The 17,345-nt window shown below is 28.4% G+C and overlaps 1 protein-coding gene across 1 annotated transcript in view; it reads left to right on the plus strand.

Annotated features, from left to right (window-relative positions):
- The first annotated feature begins 11,884 nt into the window (after positions 1 to 11,884).
- The window catches only part of LOC108558801 (potassium voltage-gated channel subfamily H member 8), a 54,256-nt gene continuing 48,795 nt past the window's right edge, over positions 11,885 to 17,345 (plus strand). The window contains exons 1-2 of the mRNA XM_017915832.1: positions 11,885 to 12,094; positions 13,739 to 13,876. Of these exons, the coding sequence (XP_017771321.1) occupies positions 11,965 to 12,094; positions 13,739 to 13,876 (268 nt within the window). The 5' untranslated portion in view covers positions 11,885 to 11,964. The remainder of the gene's footprint in view (positions 12,095 to 13,738; positions 13,877 to 17,345) is intronic.

Raw genomic sequence — 17,345 nt, forward strand, 5'->3', positions numbered from 1 at the left:
ACTGTAGCTTAATTACCTGTTAATGACATAGACGTGAATGTGGCTGCTATAGTATAGTAATGATCTGTTAATGACATAGACGTTATTATAGTATAGCTGTTAGTTACAAAGTCAAACATTTTATAATGATATTTGAAAAGGAATAGTAATACTTTATTAAGTGCGGATCCGCGAATATCAAAGACTGTTTGAAACAGAATTTTAACAGAATGTTTTTAAATTCCTCAAAAACTTTACAGAAATAATAGAAATTATATGTATATAAACATTGAATATTTAAGTATACAGAAATATTTCTTATACAAAATAATTTAGACAAAGAAAATATATTTTTCAAAAAATCCTGTGGAAAATAATTTTATAATAATAAAAATTGTTGTAACATTTCCAGTGCAAGTATGTAAACTTGAAAGCTATGGATCAATAGATCGTTTGATCTTCTGACTTTCTTTAGCCAAAGTCTGCATATATAATAATTATTGTATAATTAAACTAAATACTGAAAATATAGAAAATTATTATTTTTTTAGAGAATACTGGAGCATCAAATTCAAACTTACTTTGATCAAAGTTATAAAGTAATATTTTGATACATACAAAAAAGAATAATTTGATGTTTATATTGAAAGTCTTAAAACAAAATTAGAAACAAGAAAACCATGGCAATAAAATTTTTAATTAATATTTTTTTTAATTGTTTCTCCAAATTGAGAAAACACCAAAAATTACTCATTTAAAGTCAAATTAAGAAATAAAGTAAATTTAGAACAATAAAAAAATGCTTTTTTTATCAATATTTATTATTAGCCTCAATTTAATTAATTATTCTTAGTTTTTAGTAAATTTTACTTAAATATAATTTGTCAACTTTTATTTAAAGTTTAAAAATAATAATATTACTTAAATATAATTTGTCAACTTTTATTTAAAGTTTAAAAATAATAATATTATCATGCAAAAAAATATTAAGAATGAAAGGATAATTGAAATCAAAATTAATTTAAATATTTACAACTACTAAATGAAGTTACCCTTATTAAGTTATTAATTAAGTATGAGTTGAAAAAAAAAGGAGTGTAAATTTACGTTTCAGTGCTTATGTAGTAATTAAAATACAGATTTAAGCGTCGGACATGTAGCCGACATAAACCAGACCTGTTTATTTAATAGGCTTATCATGGTTAAACCCCTTTTAGAAATAGGGACTAGAGTTAGAAAAGCTCGTTACGTACTGAGGCTTTCCTTACATAATAGGCAAGCAAATGAAAAGATCGAGTCCGTTACGAAACGCCTATTTCCTAAAAGATTCAACACAACAACAAAAAAATCTTCAATTCAAACCAATTAAATTGACTTTTCACTGCGAACGTTTTTCCGCTTTACACGTGTCTGTATGTATATTTGATTCTGTTCTTGAAAGCTCAAAGCTCGAGCACATACGTGTGGAGTGCAGTGCAAATAGAGAAACACATTAAATCCAGCCCGAATCCGCTTTTGAGCGACGGAAATCGACGCACGAGCATTGTTTAAACCTGTGGCCTCTAAACAGAATATAAATGTTGCAAGCAATGTAAACGTAGTTGGAATTTGTACGGTGTTTCTCTTGTATTTTGTTTTTCATTTCTGTTTTTTTTTTCTGGAAGATCAACACAGTTTGATGTAACTCAATTATTGTTGCGAGGAGAGCAAACAAACAGATCGATTTCAAGTTTTGAACTGTTTTGCGAGTCTGCGTTTGTTTTGGGTATTGATTTTGTATGATTTGTATTAACAAATTATTTGATTTATTAAGTTAACTTTTAGGTAGAGAAACAAAATGTGTTATTTCCAAATTATGTATGAAAACAATACAGAAAATTTGATATAAATCTACTAAAATAAACATTTTTAATTAACTTTTAGCTAATTATACATAATAAACATAGAAAATGTTATATAATACCTTAAAAATAAATTATTCGAACAATAATTTATCTATTTTTGTTATATAATAATTCCAGTTATACTATATTTATTAATTACTTAATTAAATATTTAAAATTTCTTCATAAAATAATACGTAATTTGATTCTTGTTTGAAAACACTATACTTATTCCATTCAAAATTACGTTAATTCTGCAGTGTTCGCGTGGGATACAAGAGTATCCCAGTGCGTTTGCTCACGTACCTGTAAATATGCTTGAACCAAGCTCTATGTAATCTTCGTTGATAGTGTGTTTATTGCCTTAGTAGATTGAATTGATTGAATTTATCTCGAAGCAACTAAGAATAAAATGTAGTTTCGATGAATCGTCTAATTCGAGTAAGGAAAATAATGTCGTACAACCGAAAATACGCAAAATTAGAACTGATCTGCCATATTTGTCCTAGAAAAGATGAAAGAAGTACTCTATATAATAATAGGGCGTGAAAAGATCACCAGGAGAAAATGGAAATTAGTTGTCTTAAGAGTACAAAGACTATTGAATATTTCATTCTGTAATATGTTTTTTCTTTTATTTTAATTTTATACTAAGAAATTAAAAAACATTCTGCTTTTTATTACCTAAAATTGTGTACTCTAAGCAAGTAATTAATTGGGATACAAATGTATCCCACGCTATCTTCGTCTTATCAAATTGAAGTGAATGTTTAAAAACGTATTTGTTCCATTAATTTATTATTTCGCCCAGCGTCGACTGTCTAGGCGAGGAGGATTCCATTGCGATTTCGGGTCACATCATCAGAAAGACTGAGATTGAGTCGACAATAATCACCCAGGGCAAAACCTACCCAGTAGATTTGATCTGTCTGACATTCCAGAAGAATCTACAAAGATGGATCAAAATGTGATAAGGGCGTTGGAGCTGCTTTTGTCGTTTACAGAGGTGGCTAACCTCCCTGCCACCTCTGTAAACTTCAAAAACTAAAACTAGCCGACTTCTGTACCGTCTTCCAGACAGAACTGCTTTCTATTAAGGAAGCTCTGGGATACCTACCGGGCACATTCACCGAGGACAAGAGCTATTCGATCTTGTCCGATAGCAGAACAGCCTTGGAGTACCTCCGACGTACCGAGGTTCTCACGGAGACCCGGGAGCTAGTTAAACAGTTAGCAGGGAGACGGAACCAGCTAGCATTTCACTGGATAAAGGCGCACCTTTATGAAGGAATGAAGGTAACGAGAGGGCAGACCAACTCAAGTCGCTCTCGGGACACGGCCGAATCTTGGCAGAGAAGGTGGAGCAGCTCTAAGGTGTCTGGACCAGAGAATTTATCTCGTCCATTGCAAAATGGCAGAGGAAGAAGGTCGAGCTACCACGCCAGGCGATACAACTGATCACGGGGCATGGCAAATTTGGACACTACCGAAAGCGGTTCAAGCAAACAGAGAAATGGGATTGCGCCTGTGGCGAAAGAGGTATCCAGCATTGCTGGTTCCGTTGTCCTTTACACACCACCTGGAGAAGCAGCGCAGAGAGGCAAATGATTCGACAAGGCCTATCATGGCCACGTAGCGAAGAAGATGTCATCGAAATCGCAATGGAAGGCGCCGAATGGTGGTGTGCGTTTGGTCGGGAAGCCAAATGCCTCGAGAAACTTGAGCACGACGTGTAATACAGGCGCCAAGCAACCGCCAGCATTACAGATATAATTATTATTTTTATATATGTATATTTTTTATTTCATCATTATTAACTGTATTAATTATTTTATGAATTTGCTATGTTTTTGCCAATAAATAAGTTTTAATATTTGTTCAAGAAAAGATGACAAGAAGAACACTATATAATAAGTAGGTGTGACATTATGTTTTTATCTTTTATTTTGCATGTTTAAATGTATTTATAAACTAAGTAAGACATTAAAAAACATTCTACTTCTTATTACCTAAAATTGTGTACTGTAAGCAAGTAACTAATGTGGGATATAAATGTATCCCACGCGATCTTCGACTTACCAAATTGGAGCGAATGTTAAAAATACGGTTTTGATGCATTTATATAAATTTAGTAGTATAAACAATATTTACCCATTATTTCATAAAATACATAAAGAAATTATTTAATTTATTTTAATTCTTTTTGTTTTCATCGTTATATATAATAACATTGAAATACTGCTACCTTTTAGTTCGGATAGATTCGGTTGTCGAACAATGACGATCAATCATTCTTTTGTGGGTTTATACAACATCGACCATAAAGAGGAGCAAAAAAAGCGTGTCTTGACGGGACAATAAAAGAGTCTTTGTACGAGGAATATATAGACCGCAAGAATCCAGCGTTCCACCGTTTTTTTTTTGCTTTCCACGTCCACCTAAAGTACATGAAGTGGCAAAAACTCTTGGCATCCTTTTTGTCCGTTCTGTTTATTTGTTATTTTTTTTATACTTTTATGTACAAAACCATTCAAATAAATATTTTTGTATACATTTCGACGAATAATATATAAATATATTATCTAATAATTAAATCAATTATATGTTTTATATTAAAATCTAATGCTTTTTACTACCTTTTTGTATTTCTAATTATATTTATTACTACTAATTACAGAACATTTATATAAAACTATATAATTAATTTGTAGTTATTTATGGGTAAAACTATTCCAATTATAACATAAACTACATAATTACATAAATAACATAATTGTGATTTAATTTTTCTTTATAAAATTGTGTAGACGATTTAATTAATTTATTTTTAGAGTTTACACGTTAAAAATAAATAAAAAGTCAGACTTGTCACGTTCGAATGTTCGTGACAAGATTCAAAGAATTCAATTACTTTCGTATATTAATCAATAGACAGAAAATTACTTTACATATTTCTACGATATTGCTATTTTTTATATAATAATAATCATATTATTTTTTCTTATCAAAATAAATGAGATTAAGAAACAAATTAAGCAGCCTAAAATAACGTTATAGATGAAAATGTATATAATACAGAAGTTTTTATATAATAAAATAAATAGTTTTTGTTGTTTATTTATTTATGTATATCGAATTGGTCGAACTTTTTTTTACTTTGGGGCGAATCATTACCCCAATAATTCAATTTTTACTCCATTTTGGGGTAATTAGGCGACCCCTTTCTATGGCAGTTGAAACGAGCCTAAAAGTTGAATTATATATTAGAGACAAATATTAATATACTATTATTGGTAGAAACAGAACATTTTCTTTGATATTTGTTGCTAAATTTTGTTGTAAATTATTGATCTTCGATAATTATGTAATTTATATGTTTTTTATTTAATGTCACATAGAAATTTTCGTAGAATTGAATACGTAGTTGGATTTTGAATAAATAAATAATTCTCAAAAATATTGCAATAAAATTAAATCCTCAGAATTGCTTCTGTTTTCAGTTACATTTCTCAATTCCTTGTATTCCATCAATTTATATCTCCATGTTAATGTAAATATTTACTGTACGTCTAAATACGAGATCAATCCAATCCATTCAGAAAATCGAATTAGTTTCGAGAAAGTGAGATGCAGAAAAGAAATATCTATCTGAGATATATATTTTTTTTTCTATTAGATTACACTCGAAGCTCAGTTTTCGATCCGGACGATGTTTAAGTTTCCTTTGATGTAGATTGGACGTCTGAGATTTCGGCGGAAGCCTCTTAAATATTTACGTAACCTGGGGGGTCGGTCGGTTGGATACGTGGCGGCTGAGGCGATGTCGGGTGAGGCCCGTAGGGTCAGACCGCAGGGAAATTTGGCCCTCGGGATGGCCCGCAGCATTACGCAATCAACAGGTTCGTAGCTGCAGAGAGAGAGAGAGAGAGAAAGATAGAGAAGTGGGATGATTCCAAGATCGATTCAAAGTTACCGATAAAGGACGGGTAATTTGCACAGGCGATTTGGCAATTATTTCATTGATGAAATGGAAGCACTGATAAAATACATGCAAATTACGTTCGGCGTTTAATTAATTGCTTCAATAATTATCAAATTACATTAATATTCGATATAATTGAGATCATCACAGATATTTAGATCTAAATTATCAAAACAATAGTTTGTATGGATGGATAATCATGTATTATAATCAAAAATCATTTTTCTTGTTAATAATAATGTAAATTGTTGAAAATAATAGTTTTTTATAATTATACTTTAGTTTTATACTACTTTCGATTAAAAACATTGTAAATTATTGCAATAAAAATCTATACATCAATTTAAAATAATTTTGAAAATGTTAATAAAAGAATGTGTTTTATTTTATATTTTATAGTTTTAAGTAAATTATCTGAGTGTATTTCAAGAGTCATAATAATTACGTAATAAACTTTTTTTTTCATTTTATTACGAAAGTTTTGACAATGTATGAAACTTATTTTTTAACACTATCCAAAATTTTAACAAAATAATTAAAATAAACGTGGTTTTATAGACTTACGAATTATTTTTGTGGGGAAATTTTTTGAAAAATTAATTTCTTTAATATACAAATTAAATCAAATTAAATATTTAACATAAACCAAAGTTTTTTTTTAAATTGAAATATTAGAAACGAAAATGTTTCACTTTGAAAATACTGCCTTAATTTTATCACAAGTTGATTAATTTTTAAAGAAAGTTTTATAAAATTCTAAAGATGTTTTGTTAATTATAAAACTGATTTATAATTGGAAATATTTGAAGTAAAAAACGCTTTAAAATAAACTTGCGGTTTCCTAGAGTTTTTTTTAACAGACAATACCATAAAAATGGCTCTTTGCTCCGAAAAGGTTGCTGACCCCTGTTATAAAATAATCTATAGAGGATGAAATTAAATTTCAAAAAGTCAAGTATATTGTGTCACATATTTTTTGTTAATATTCAATTATAACAAACATCATACTAAAATAATGAAATTTTATCTTTGCAATATTTTTTTCTATATAAATATTTTTAATAATAAACTTTGATCTATATTTTAAATTATTGATTTTGTAAAACAATACCAATTTTTCAAATATTATTTATTTTTAAATTTTCAACTGAAATATTATATTTTACTGTATATTTGTTCATCAAGTTACATCCAGTCTGTTCATATGTTATATGGCATAAATGCATATGAGAAATAAAAACTGTCTTGTAGCCATGGAAACACGGTCATTGTAACTGTCAGTTTAATTTTAGTATCATGACAACCTTTTATAGCTGATAATATTTATATATCTCATTAAGTACATTTTTTAGATACAGCACATTATTTACAATAGTTATATAATAAGTATTATATTTTATGAAAAAAAGAAATAAGTTTGGTTTATGTGTAAGTTTGTTAAATGGTAGACGCGACAAATATTTAGATCAAACTCGTTTACTGTTCTTGCATCATAATGCAGCAACCTAATCGGCAACCTATTTGAAGCAAAGAGCCATTTTTAAGATAATATCTGTAAAAAAAACTTTTATTTTATTTGCAACATAGCAAACTTACATAAAGTGGAGATGGGAGCCGCAATTTTTCATTAAAAGAGCCGCAAGTTGCCGACCCCTTGATTTTATTCAAATACGTTAAAGTTAACGAAAAAAATACATAATAAATATTAAATTATTGTATCTGAGTATAATTTTGTACATTTAAAAAAACACATTTTTTTTACAAAAAAAAAACTTATATCCCTGTTTCATTTTAATTATCTCGCTGCAAAAGCTCAAAGCAGTGATAATATTAAATTTTTCTTCAAACCTTGTACACATTTTTTTCATTAATCCTTTCACCAACTCTTGCCAATTCCCAATTTCCTTCACCATTTTATTTATCCTGGCTTACAATTTTTTTCTGTGCTTTCTTCCTCGCTTTCGTAATATATTTGCTCACTCCGCACTTGGCTCCGGACTTACATAAAATTACACTCTCGCATTAAAACTAAATATTTACACAGCGGGCAATTTTCCATTAAATAAATTGAATAGATTCGTCGGGACGAATACATTTTTTTTTTCCTGTTATTCGTGTATTTTCATTTGGCCGTGTTATTTATTATCTACTTTCGCTTTATGGAGGCAATTGCATCCCATATTGTTTTATGGTAATGAATAGTATTTACATGTAACTGAGCGTGTCCGCGCAATTTGATGCTGTAAAAACAAATAAATAGATTTTTTTTCTCGATATAATAACAAAAAATGTAATGGAATTGCGGTCGGACAACAAAAATAAATGTTTTGCAAATTCAAGTGAGAACCTCAAAGCATTATTTGAGGTCCGTTGAACCGAAAACACGATTATATTTTAGTCGCCAATTCTCGGAAAACGTTACCTCATTTAGTGCTTCCATATTTATTAACAATCATCTAAACGCGAGGGTTTTGGTTTGTTTTTCAGCTCAAAAGTGGAACATTTTTTTTTGCCATTGTTGAAAGAGATTTTGGCAAAGGAAAATGCGCTACATCAATTTTGTTAAATGAGTATGACTTTGTTTTTGCGAAGAAAACTAGATTCTAAATATATAATAAATAGCACAAGAGACTGAAATAAGTTAAGCAACGTACTTTAAGGATTATATTTGAATGGATCAGTACAATTTACTGCAATTCTGTTTGAAAATAAACTAAATTTTAATTTAATTGGGAAAAGTAAATTCAAGGAAATTGATATTTAACTTAAGGCTGAACCCATTATCCGCTCTATGCGAGGCTGAAAATACATAATATTATTATTTATTATTACAATAATTCATGTCTTTCAACCAATAACACACAATAAAACAATTGTTTTATTTTAATATATACCAAACATTAATTTGTTTATATAAAAAGAAGCAAAATTAAACTTTTGTCAGAAGAGAGTTAAGCAACGTACTTTAATGACTATACTTGAATGGATAATTTATCTAATATGTCAAGTAATTATTTTTAACAGAGAATTTCATAAGGCAATCAAGATAAAATAAAATGATTATTTTCTATCAAATATTGATAGTATTATTATCATTTTTTCACTGATAATAATGAAAATTATAAGTTTTCAAATCTTAATTAAACAGAGGAAGATAAGTAAATTACAAACAAATAATGAACTATAAATGTCAAAAAATGAGAGCAATTCATTATTGAAAATGGAAATTAAATTGTAGTTGAAAATGTATATCAATTAATTGTACACATGAAATGTTGCACTCCATTTAAACGTTATTTATTAAACGTTTTTTGCAGGTGTTATTTAATATTTCACATTGATTGTTTTGCTGAAATATGTATACAGATTGAAAACTTCTGAAAACAATAAAATGAATTATAAATAGAAATGATTTTTAAATAGAAAATTCTAGAGTTAGTATAAAAATCGTAAATTGATTATTTCTATCGAAAATTATTGTAAATTTTAACATAATACTTGTTATAAAAGAAGCATTACTATTTAGTTTTCACGTTATTTAATTGCTATTGAGGATTTTGTCAATTTTTACTTAATATTTTTGTAGTTTAAAAGATTAAATTTAATTTCAATGAAAAAAAAAAACTGCGGGCTTTTATGTACTTTAACACTTTTATACTTAAGAGTTTTATGCAAAAATCAATAAATGAATTGATGGTTATTTATGAGATATAATCTGAAAACAAATCCTGTCGTCTAACGAATTCACAAAATTTACATTTGTTCAGCGTGAAAGCTTTTTCCTATGTCGACACTGATTTTATATACAAGACACTAAAAAAAACGCAAATCTCTCATTACATAAGTATTAAAATGTTATGCATTAATTGGATAAATGTAAAAGATCATTGAAAAACTCTAATTATTCTAAAATATTCCGAAAATGCATTTTATTATGTGTTAAAAACAGAAAAAAGTTTGTTTTTTATTGAATTTTTATGCGAAAAGGAAAACCATAGAAAACGGAAGTTTTAATATTTATGATTCAAGACAGGAAATCAAATTACAGACGGAATAAAACTCAGACATGAGCACGAACGTAAAAATATATTAAGCTGAATGCATGTCAGCTGCGACCTTTAAGCTCTAAATGGGTAACAACTATCATTTTCTTTATTTTCTTTCAGTCTGCAGAAGGTTAATGCACATCTACGAGTAATAAAAATACATGCATTCGTTTGCTTGAGAGAATTTCTCTGAAGTGTTTCTCTTCTATTATTACTATTTCTAGCATCTTTTCTACAATAATAATCATTACACATACAGCTGAAACTTATAATTATTTCCTGTTCGAAAACTGAATTGTTTGAATACCGAAATCATTTTTTCTTTCCGTATTTAATGTTGTAACGAAAGTCAATGTATATTACAAAATTGGTAACCGAATTGTTCGGAAACAGAGGCATTTAATGTTTAGGAATTATTCGACAGTCTACAAAATTGGGAACAGAATTGTTCGGAAACCGAGGTGTTTATGAACAATTGTGACATTGGATCTCATTCATTAGTTAATAATATATAAAATTAATTTAATAAACAAAATATGTTTACTAATTATTCTATAGTCAATATAATTAGGAACTGAATTGTTTGGAAACCGAGTCGTTTACTAACCAATGCCTATTGATTTGTATGTCATCATTGTTCGTTTGTACGGATTTGTACGTCAGTGCGAACACAAATAATAATGTACGTATTATCGAACGTACGTTAAAATATACTAATTGTTATATAATGTTAATTATTTCCTGAGATATGACAATCTTCCTATTTATTTCCAAAAAAAATGCCAAATTTGGACCAAAGTAATCTAGTTTTTTTTTACTGATTTTAGTGTATTATATAGATTTTCAAATCAGAACAACATTTGTTAATTTATCAAAATATATTCAATTATATATAAAGTCGTTTACTTTACCAATGCCTATTGATTTGTATGTCATCATTGTACGTTCGTACGGATTTGTACGTTAGTGCGAACACAAATAATAATCGAACGTACGTTAAAATTTTATTAGAATTTGCGACCAAAAAATCAACATTATTTTGTACGAATATTTTTATGTTATTGCAGACATAAATAAGCATGTACGTATTATCGAAAATACGTTAATCTTGCAATATATAATTCTCAATGGAGTGATTGAAATGTTTGTTGATTGCTTGGATCTTGCGTTGAAAGGTAAAGGTGAATAAAGGTCGTTCCACATTGATTGATTTTTTTTTATTCTTCTGCTTACATGCAAACCCACCTATTATTGGTAACATTTCCGTTTCCTTTCCGTAAATAATCAGCAAATCGAAGAAGATGCGAAATAAAATGGAACATATTCTCGTTTCAATTAATAAACGTTCATTCGTTCATTCATCGCCCGGCGAGTTTCAACATTCGATCAACAAACCGACGGCAGCTGTTACCAATCAATTTGTATTTATTGCGGAAAATTTCCATTTATTCCCGATGAAAATAATTCCTCCCCTCTCACATCGTCCTTTTTATTATCACCATTCAATATGTGTTATTCATTTTATTATTGCAGTCCTTTATCAGTTATTGCAATGATAATAAAGTGTATTTCTTTTACTTTTATTTTCAGATAATAATTATATCCTTTGTCTTTGAAAATTCTTGTTTATGAAAATATTAAAATCCTTTATGCTATTGAATAAATTTATTAATTTTATTTCTTATAACTTTTCCATTCAGAAACATTATTTTTTTATAAAAGGACAAAAGTCCTTTAAATCGTCTATAAGAGATAATTTTTTTATGATTCTATCCTTAAAAAAATATTTATTTATGAATGGATGAAAGTCTTTTACATAGTGGGACTGTATTTTTTTAAATCTTTGTCCTTTTCTTTTAAATGATCAAAGTCCTTTTTCTTCATCCGAAATTAATTTACACCTTACTTATTTATTTGTGGAAGAATAAAATTAACTAAGATTTTATATAATGTTATTTTTTCTTTTTCAGATAGTAACTTTGTTCTCGGAAATGCTCAGGTTCCTACGCTGTATCCAATCGTCTATTGTTCGGACGGATTCTGTGAGCTCACGGGATTTTCAAGGGCTCAGATTATGCAGAAGGGATGCGCCTGCAAATTCCTTCACGGCCCGGAAACCATGGACGAACATAAATCTCAGATAGACAAAGCGCTGGAATCCAAGAATGAGCTCAAACTGGAAGTCATTTTCTACAAGAAGAACGGTAAGTTCTCATCCAAACTCAACTCAAAGCAAATTCCATTTCAGATCAATATACATGATTCGTTTTTTCTTACTACAAAAAAAAGATAACAAATAATACAGGTTAATCACGAAAGCTAATTAGTTTATTAAATAATGTAAATTCAAGACAATAGTACATTTTAAAAAATTGAAAATGCAACATTTTCACGTTTTATTTAATTACTCATCAACCACTAACGCTAATGACAAAACTATACATACAAATTAAAGACAAAATTACAGACTTTTCAAGAAGTCTATTAGAAGACTTATACCTTTTGGCGTTTTCTAGCTGTCAAATTTAAGCAATATAATAAAGAATTATCATGTTTAATCCAATTAAAATATACGTGTTAGATTTTTACATTTTTTGATATTTATAAGTAATATTCATTAATGAATAAGATTTAATGACTTGACTAGTAATTTATTGATTATTTAATGAATTCTATGAAATGGAAATTGAGATTTTTCAAAAATATTAATATTTTTTTAATTTTACAGATTTTCTTGAAAGATATTAAACTTTTTATGTATTTTATGATTTCATAAGAAGTTGTCTACAATTGCGAATGTTACTATATAGTAATTGTTATATAATGTTAATTGTTTCCTGAGATATGACAATATTTCTATTTATTTCTAAAATAATGCCCAAATTTGAGCTAAAGTTTTTTTTACTGATTTTGGTGTATTATATAGATCTTCAAATTAGAATAACATTTGTTAATTTATCAACATAAACTCAATTATATATAACTAAAAAATAATACTAAAATATTGACTTTTCTTAAGGAAATTAATTAAAAAAAAATAAAAGATTTACTTTTAGTACAAAAAAATAAATTAATTTATATACCTGTTAAAAGTTTCTCCGTTTTCTTTTTCTCATGCTAATAGTCATTTATCTCCCATTATATTACATAATTTACATAATAATAAGTGCGGGAAAAAGTACAAGCAAGAGACACTTAAAAGTCAATTATTTATATTCATTTTTTTTCATTGTCATTGAAGAAAATCTCACAACACTTTTTGAAGCTTCATTTGTACTCATGATAAAAAATAATTTTCTTGCAAGAATAAGTTTTGACAACCTTTCAGTAGACTTTTTTCATATTTCTGGTTCTTATACTACTTTTTGTTAGAAATAAGTACAAATAATTATGGCAAATCTCAACAAGAAGTTAAGTATTTTTATTGATTGTATAAATTCATTTATTTATTGTATTGGTTAACTATAGACACAAAAATACATACATTTTTATCCATATTTGTTCTTGTATTATTACAAGAACAATCTTATATGAAAGTTATGTAACTTCATAATCGAAATCCGAGAAATCTTAATTATCGAAATCCGAAGGTCCAAGCAACGGATATATAACACGTTTGATTAAATTTCGTTCATCCGATATTTGGGGCGAAGGATAATCATGCGACAAGTCACGTCTTCGGGCAGCAACAGGTCCGAGAACTTTGTTAATTAAAGGACCTCAGGCGGATGCGTGTGGCACAGAAAGAACGTGTAAAGTAAATGATCGAAAACGATGAAAACAGGATGAAAAAAAATAAGTTACAGAATCCTCGCTCGCATTATTTCACGCACGATTTTCTTTTACAGGAACCCCGTTCTGGTGCCTCCTCGATATCGTTCCCATCAAAAATGAGAAAAGGGAAGTCGTCCTGTTCCTCGCCTCGCACAAGGACATCACACACACCAAAATGGCCGAAATGTCCGAATGCGAGCTGTACGATAGTGGTGAGTAGATTTGATCTATTTTGTTTTATCCTTTTATGAATTGTTGCCCTTTATTTTCTTATATATATACTTTTTTTTCTGTATATAAATTTCTTTTGCTCACTACAAAAGCAAATTGAAGCGTTTGTCTTGAAGGGTGAATCAACGTCTGGAATGGTTGGCTTTGCTAGAGTTCAGAACGAATTTTATTATCAGCATAAATCAAATTTATTAGTCTTGCTCGATTTGCGGCAAAGAGGGTTTTCAGGGTGGTTTTTATTATTATATATTTTCTTTATTCGTTGTTTCTTTTTACACCATTTCGAATCTGATCTTCTCAACTAAGGCAATTATATTGCAAGAACTTTCTTTATACTTTAATAAAGAAAAAACAGTAATAAACACATATAAACATAATATTTTTTTAAATTCTTAAAAATAACCTCGGTTTTCAAACATAATTCGTTTAAACGTTGTTAAAAAAAACTAATCCTATAAGAATTAATCTAAAATGGAATAATTGGATTTTTTGTAATTTTTTTAATCCTGTAAACCGGACTAAGCGAGTATTTTTTTAAGTTAATTTTAGTTGTTATAAATACTTGGAGAATTATTAATAATAAGAGCATTTCTTACAACAGCCATAAAATAAACATAATAAATATGTAACATATAGTAGAAAAATTATCTCAACTATATTTATACGGATTTTGTTGCCAGTTTTATATATGAAAACACAAATTCTGTTCGGGAACCGATATTAGTAGGAAACCTGAAATAATGTTCTGTAACTTATTCTTATAGGGTTTTGAATGTTTGTTCGGGAACCGAAATTATATTGAGTAACCGATTCGTATATAGTTTTGAATCTTTGTTAGAAGTTTAAGAACCAAATTTCCACTGGTTTATAATATACAAATTTGAAATATTGCTTAATTCATAAAACACTTCAATTAAAATAGTAATATTTGCATATATAACGAAGTCATAAATGAAAATCAAATATTTGATTTGCAAGTTTGATTTTTAATTTTGTAATGGAACAAAGTTTGTTCGTGTTTTGTTATTTTCTACTGTACACACTTATTGTTTGTATAAAGTAGTCATCAATCACGTTGTACGTTGTGTGTTTGTTTAATATCCTTGCTTTTCCAGTGTAGAAACGTAACCGAATCAGTTAATTTGATTAAGTGCTGTTATATTGTAGAATGTATTCATTAAAACGAATTATAGTGAACATTGTTCGAGCGGAAGATTTAATCCAATTATTCGGAATGCGCGAATGGAAATCTAATAATTTTACTAAAGTTTGCATTTTGTCAATTTCGCACCTATAAAATAAATGAAAACAATTTAATAACTGTATTAGTAATACAATTGGCTAGATATTTTTAATTCGTTAAATGAATATAATATTTATTAAAAAAAATAACAAGCGTGGAGCGGAACGATTTCCCATCGGAAATCTTCCTATAAACAATTATAAATTTAACTACAAAAATAATTCAATGACAATAACTAAAAATTGATTTGACGACACTATGAAACTAACTATGAAATTCATTCTAATGGACAATAAAAATTAACTTTTAGTTTCTAAAGGGGAGGTCGAGAGTGTAGTGTCTCTTTAGTCTGTGGGGGGTGTTACTATTGTCTAGGAGGGATAACGCGAGACTGTTGGGGTGGTTTTCCAGTCTGTTCTGGTAACGGGCACTAAACTTGGGGATTTCACTCTTAACAGTGTTAATGTGGAGGTCGTTGTGTATCGTGTCGTTCATCACGTACTAGGGGGCCTGCAGCAGGGTGCGCAGGCACTTGGACTGGAAGCGTTGCAGGATCTCGATGTTGGATTTGCTGGCTGTTCCCCAAATCTGGATGCCGTACGTCCACACCGGCTTCAGCACTGTCTTGTAAATTAATAGTTTGTTCAATTTCTCGAACTTGATGCCCAGTTGCTTCCTTTTGGTTGCGATGTGCTTGCTGTTCAGTCTGATCGGGGGGCAGGTTCCCTTTTTGAGGGTGAAAGTTACATGGCTGGATTTGGTTTTGTTGACTTTGATCCGCCACTTCCTGAGCCACCCCTGGATAATATTTATTAATTTAAAATTTATTATTAAGTCACTTCTTTCATAGTATTGATTTTTTCTAATTAATCATATAAACTTGATATTCCTTGGAAGTTTCTTTAATGAAAAATAAAATGTAACTTTCTGGTTTTATATTACTTTTCAGTAAAATCAATATGAAATTGTAAAGACTTTGTTCAAAGATCATTTTTGTTAATGGAAAAATAATATGAAGAAATGTATAGGGAAAAAACAACTTTTTGAAATATATTTAATATCTCGAATAGACGGGTTTAATAAGGAATTTATTCATGTCAATTATTTACTTTCTAAATTAGATTTAATTGCTATAAATGCTAGTGTTTTATGATTAACAATTGTAATTTTAATTGCAACAATTATAAAATTACATAAATTGTCATTAATATTCAAAATAGACAATTTTTTTAAATATATACAATACATCGAAGAGACAGGTTTACAAAATAACAATTTATACAAAAGATTGAGATATTTAAATAAAAAATAGTATAATTGCTGTAATCTTTAGATCTACAATAATAACAATAAAATGTGAAGAAATAAAGTATTTGGAACTTACATTTTTTTTAATATATTAAATATAATTATCAATTAGTCGATTTTATTTAACAATGTAAACAATGCCAAATTAAGCGAGGTATTTGTAAAATTAGCCTTTATTACTTTATTATTTTTATAATGACTACTGTTTTATTAATAATTTTACATTACAATAAGTAAATTAGTGAGATTTTTGTTGCCAATTTTAAATACAAGAAGTATAAAATTGTATAAAAATTCAAAAAGCATTGTAATTTATCAATATAAAGTTTACTTACATAATAATAAACATAAATTGCAACAATCCTGAAATGACATGGAATATCGTTTATATATTGAAAACAGAGAGTCGAAACGAAATTAATGTCGTTTCGGTTTACGTTTACGTTTCAAGTAAATGTTTATCGTTCCAGATTCGGTTTCGGTTTGTCTAAAAATTTCGGTTCAGTTTCGATTCGGTTTCGGTTCAGTTCCGGTTAAAATTAAAATCGAAAAAGAAAGTAATTTAAATTGGTTATTTAAAATTTAAAATCGAGTCCAATATCAAATTTTTATTTAAATTTATTTACCAAATTCCCTTAGTATTGTTTTCAATTATAAAATTGAAAATACAAAACCAATAAAAATGAATTAGTTACTACTTCAACACATGCACTTTGTAATTTGATCTTCAGTCATGTTTACAGTGACTTTCATTTGAATTTGTTCTAATGTTAGTTGCGCAAGACTTGTGCTTACCCTTTCTTCTTCAAATTTTCTCATTTTAGTCGTTGTTAGATTGGTGGTGATTGAGACTTTATTTATATTGATGATTAAGCGTTCCCACGGAATTCGGCCTTGAT

The sequence above is a fragment of the Nicrophorus vespilloides genome, unplaced genomic scaffold, assembly GCF_001412225.1.
Source record: "Nicrophorus vespilloides isolate i.1.1-1 unplaced genomic scaffold, Nicve_v1.0, whole genome shotgun sequence".
NCBI classification, from domain to species: domain Eukaryota; kingdom Metazoa; phylum Arthropoda; class Insecta; order Coleoptera; family Silphidae; genus Nicrophorus; species Nicrophorus vespilloides.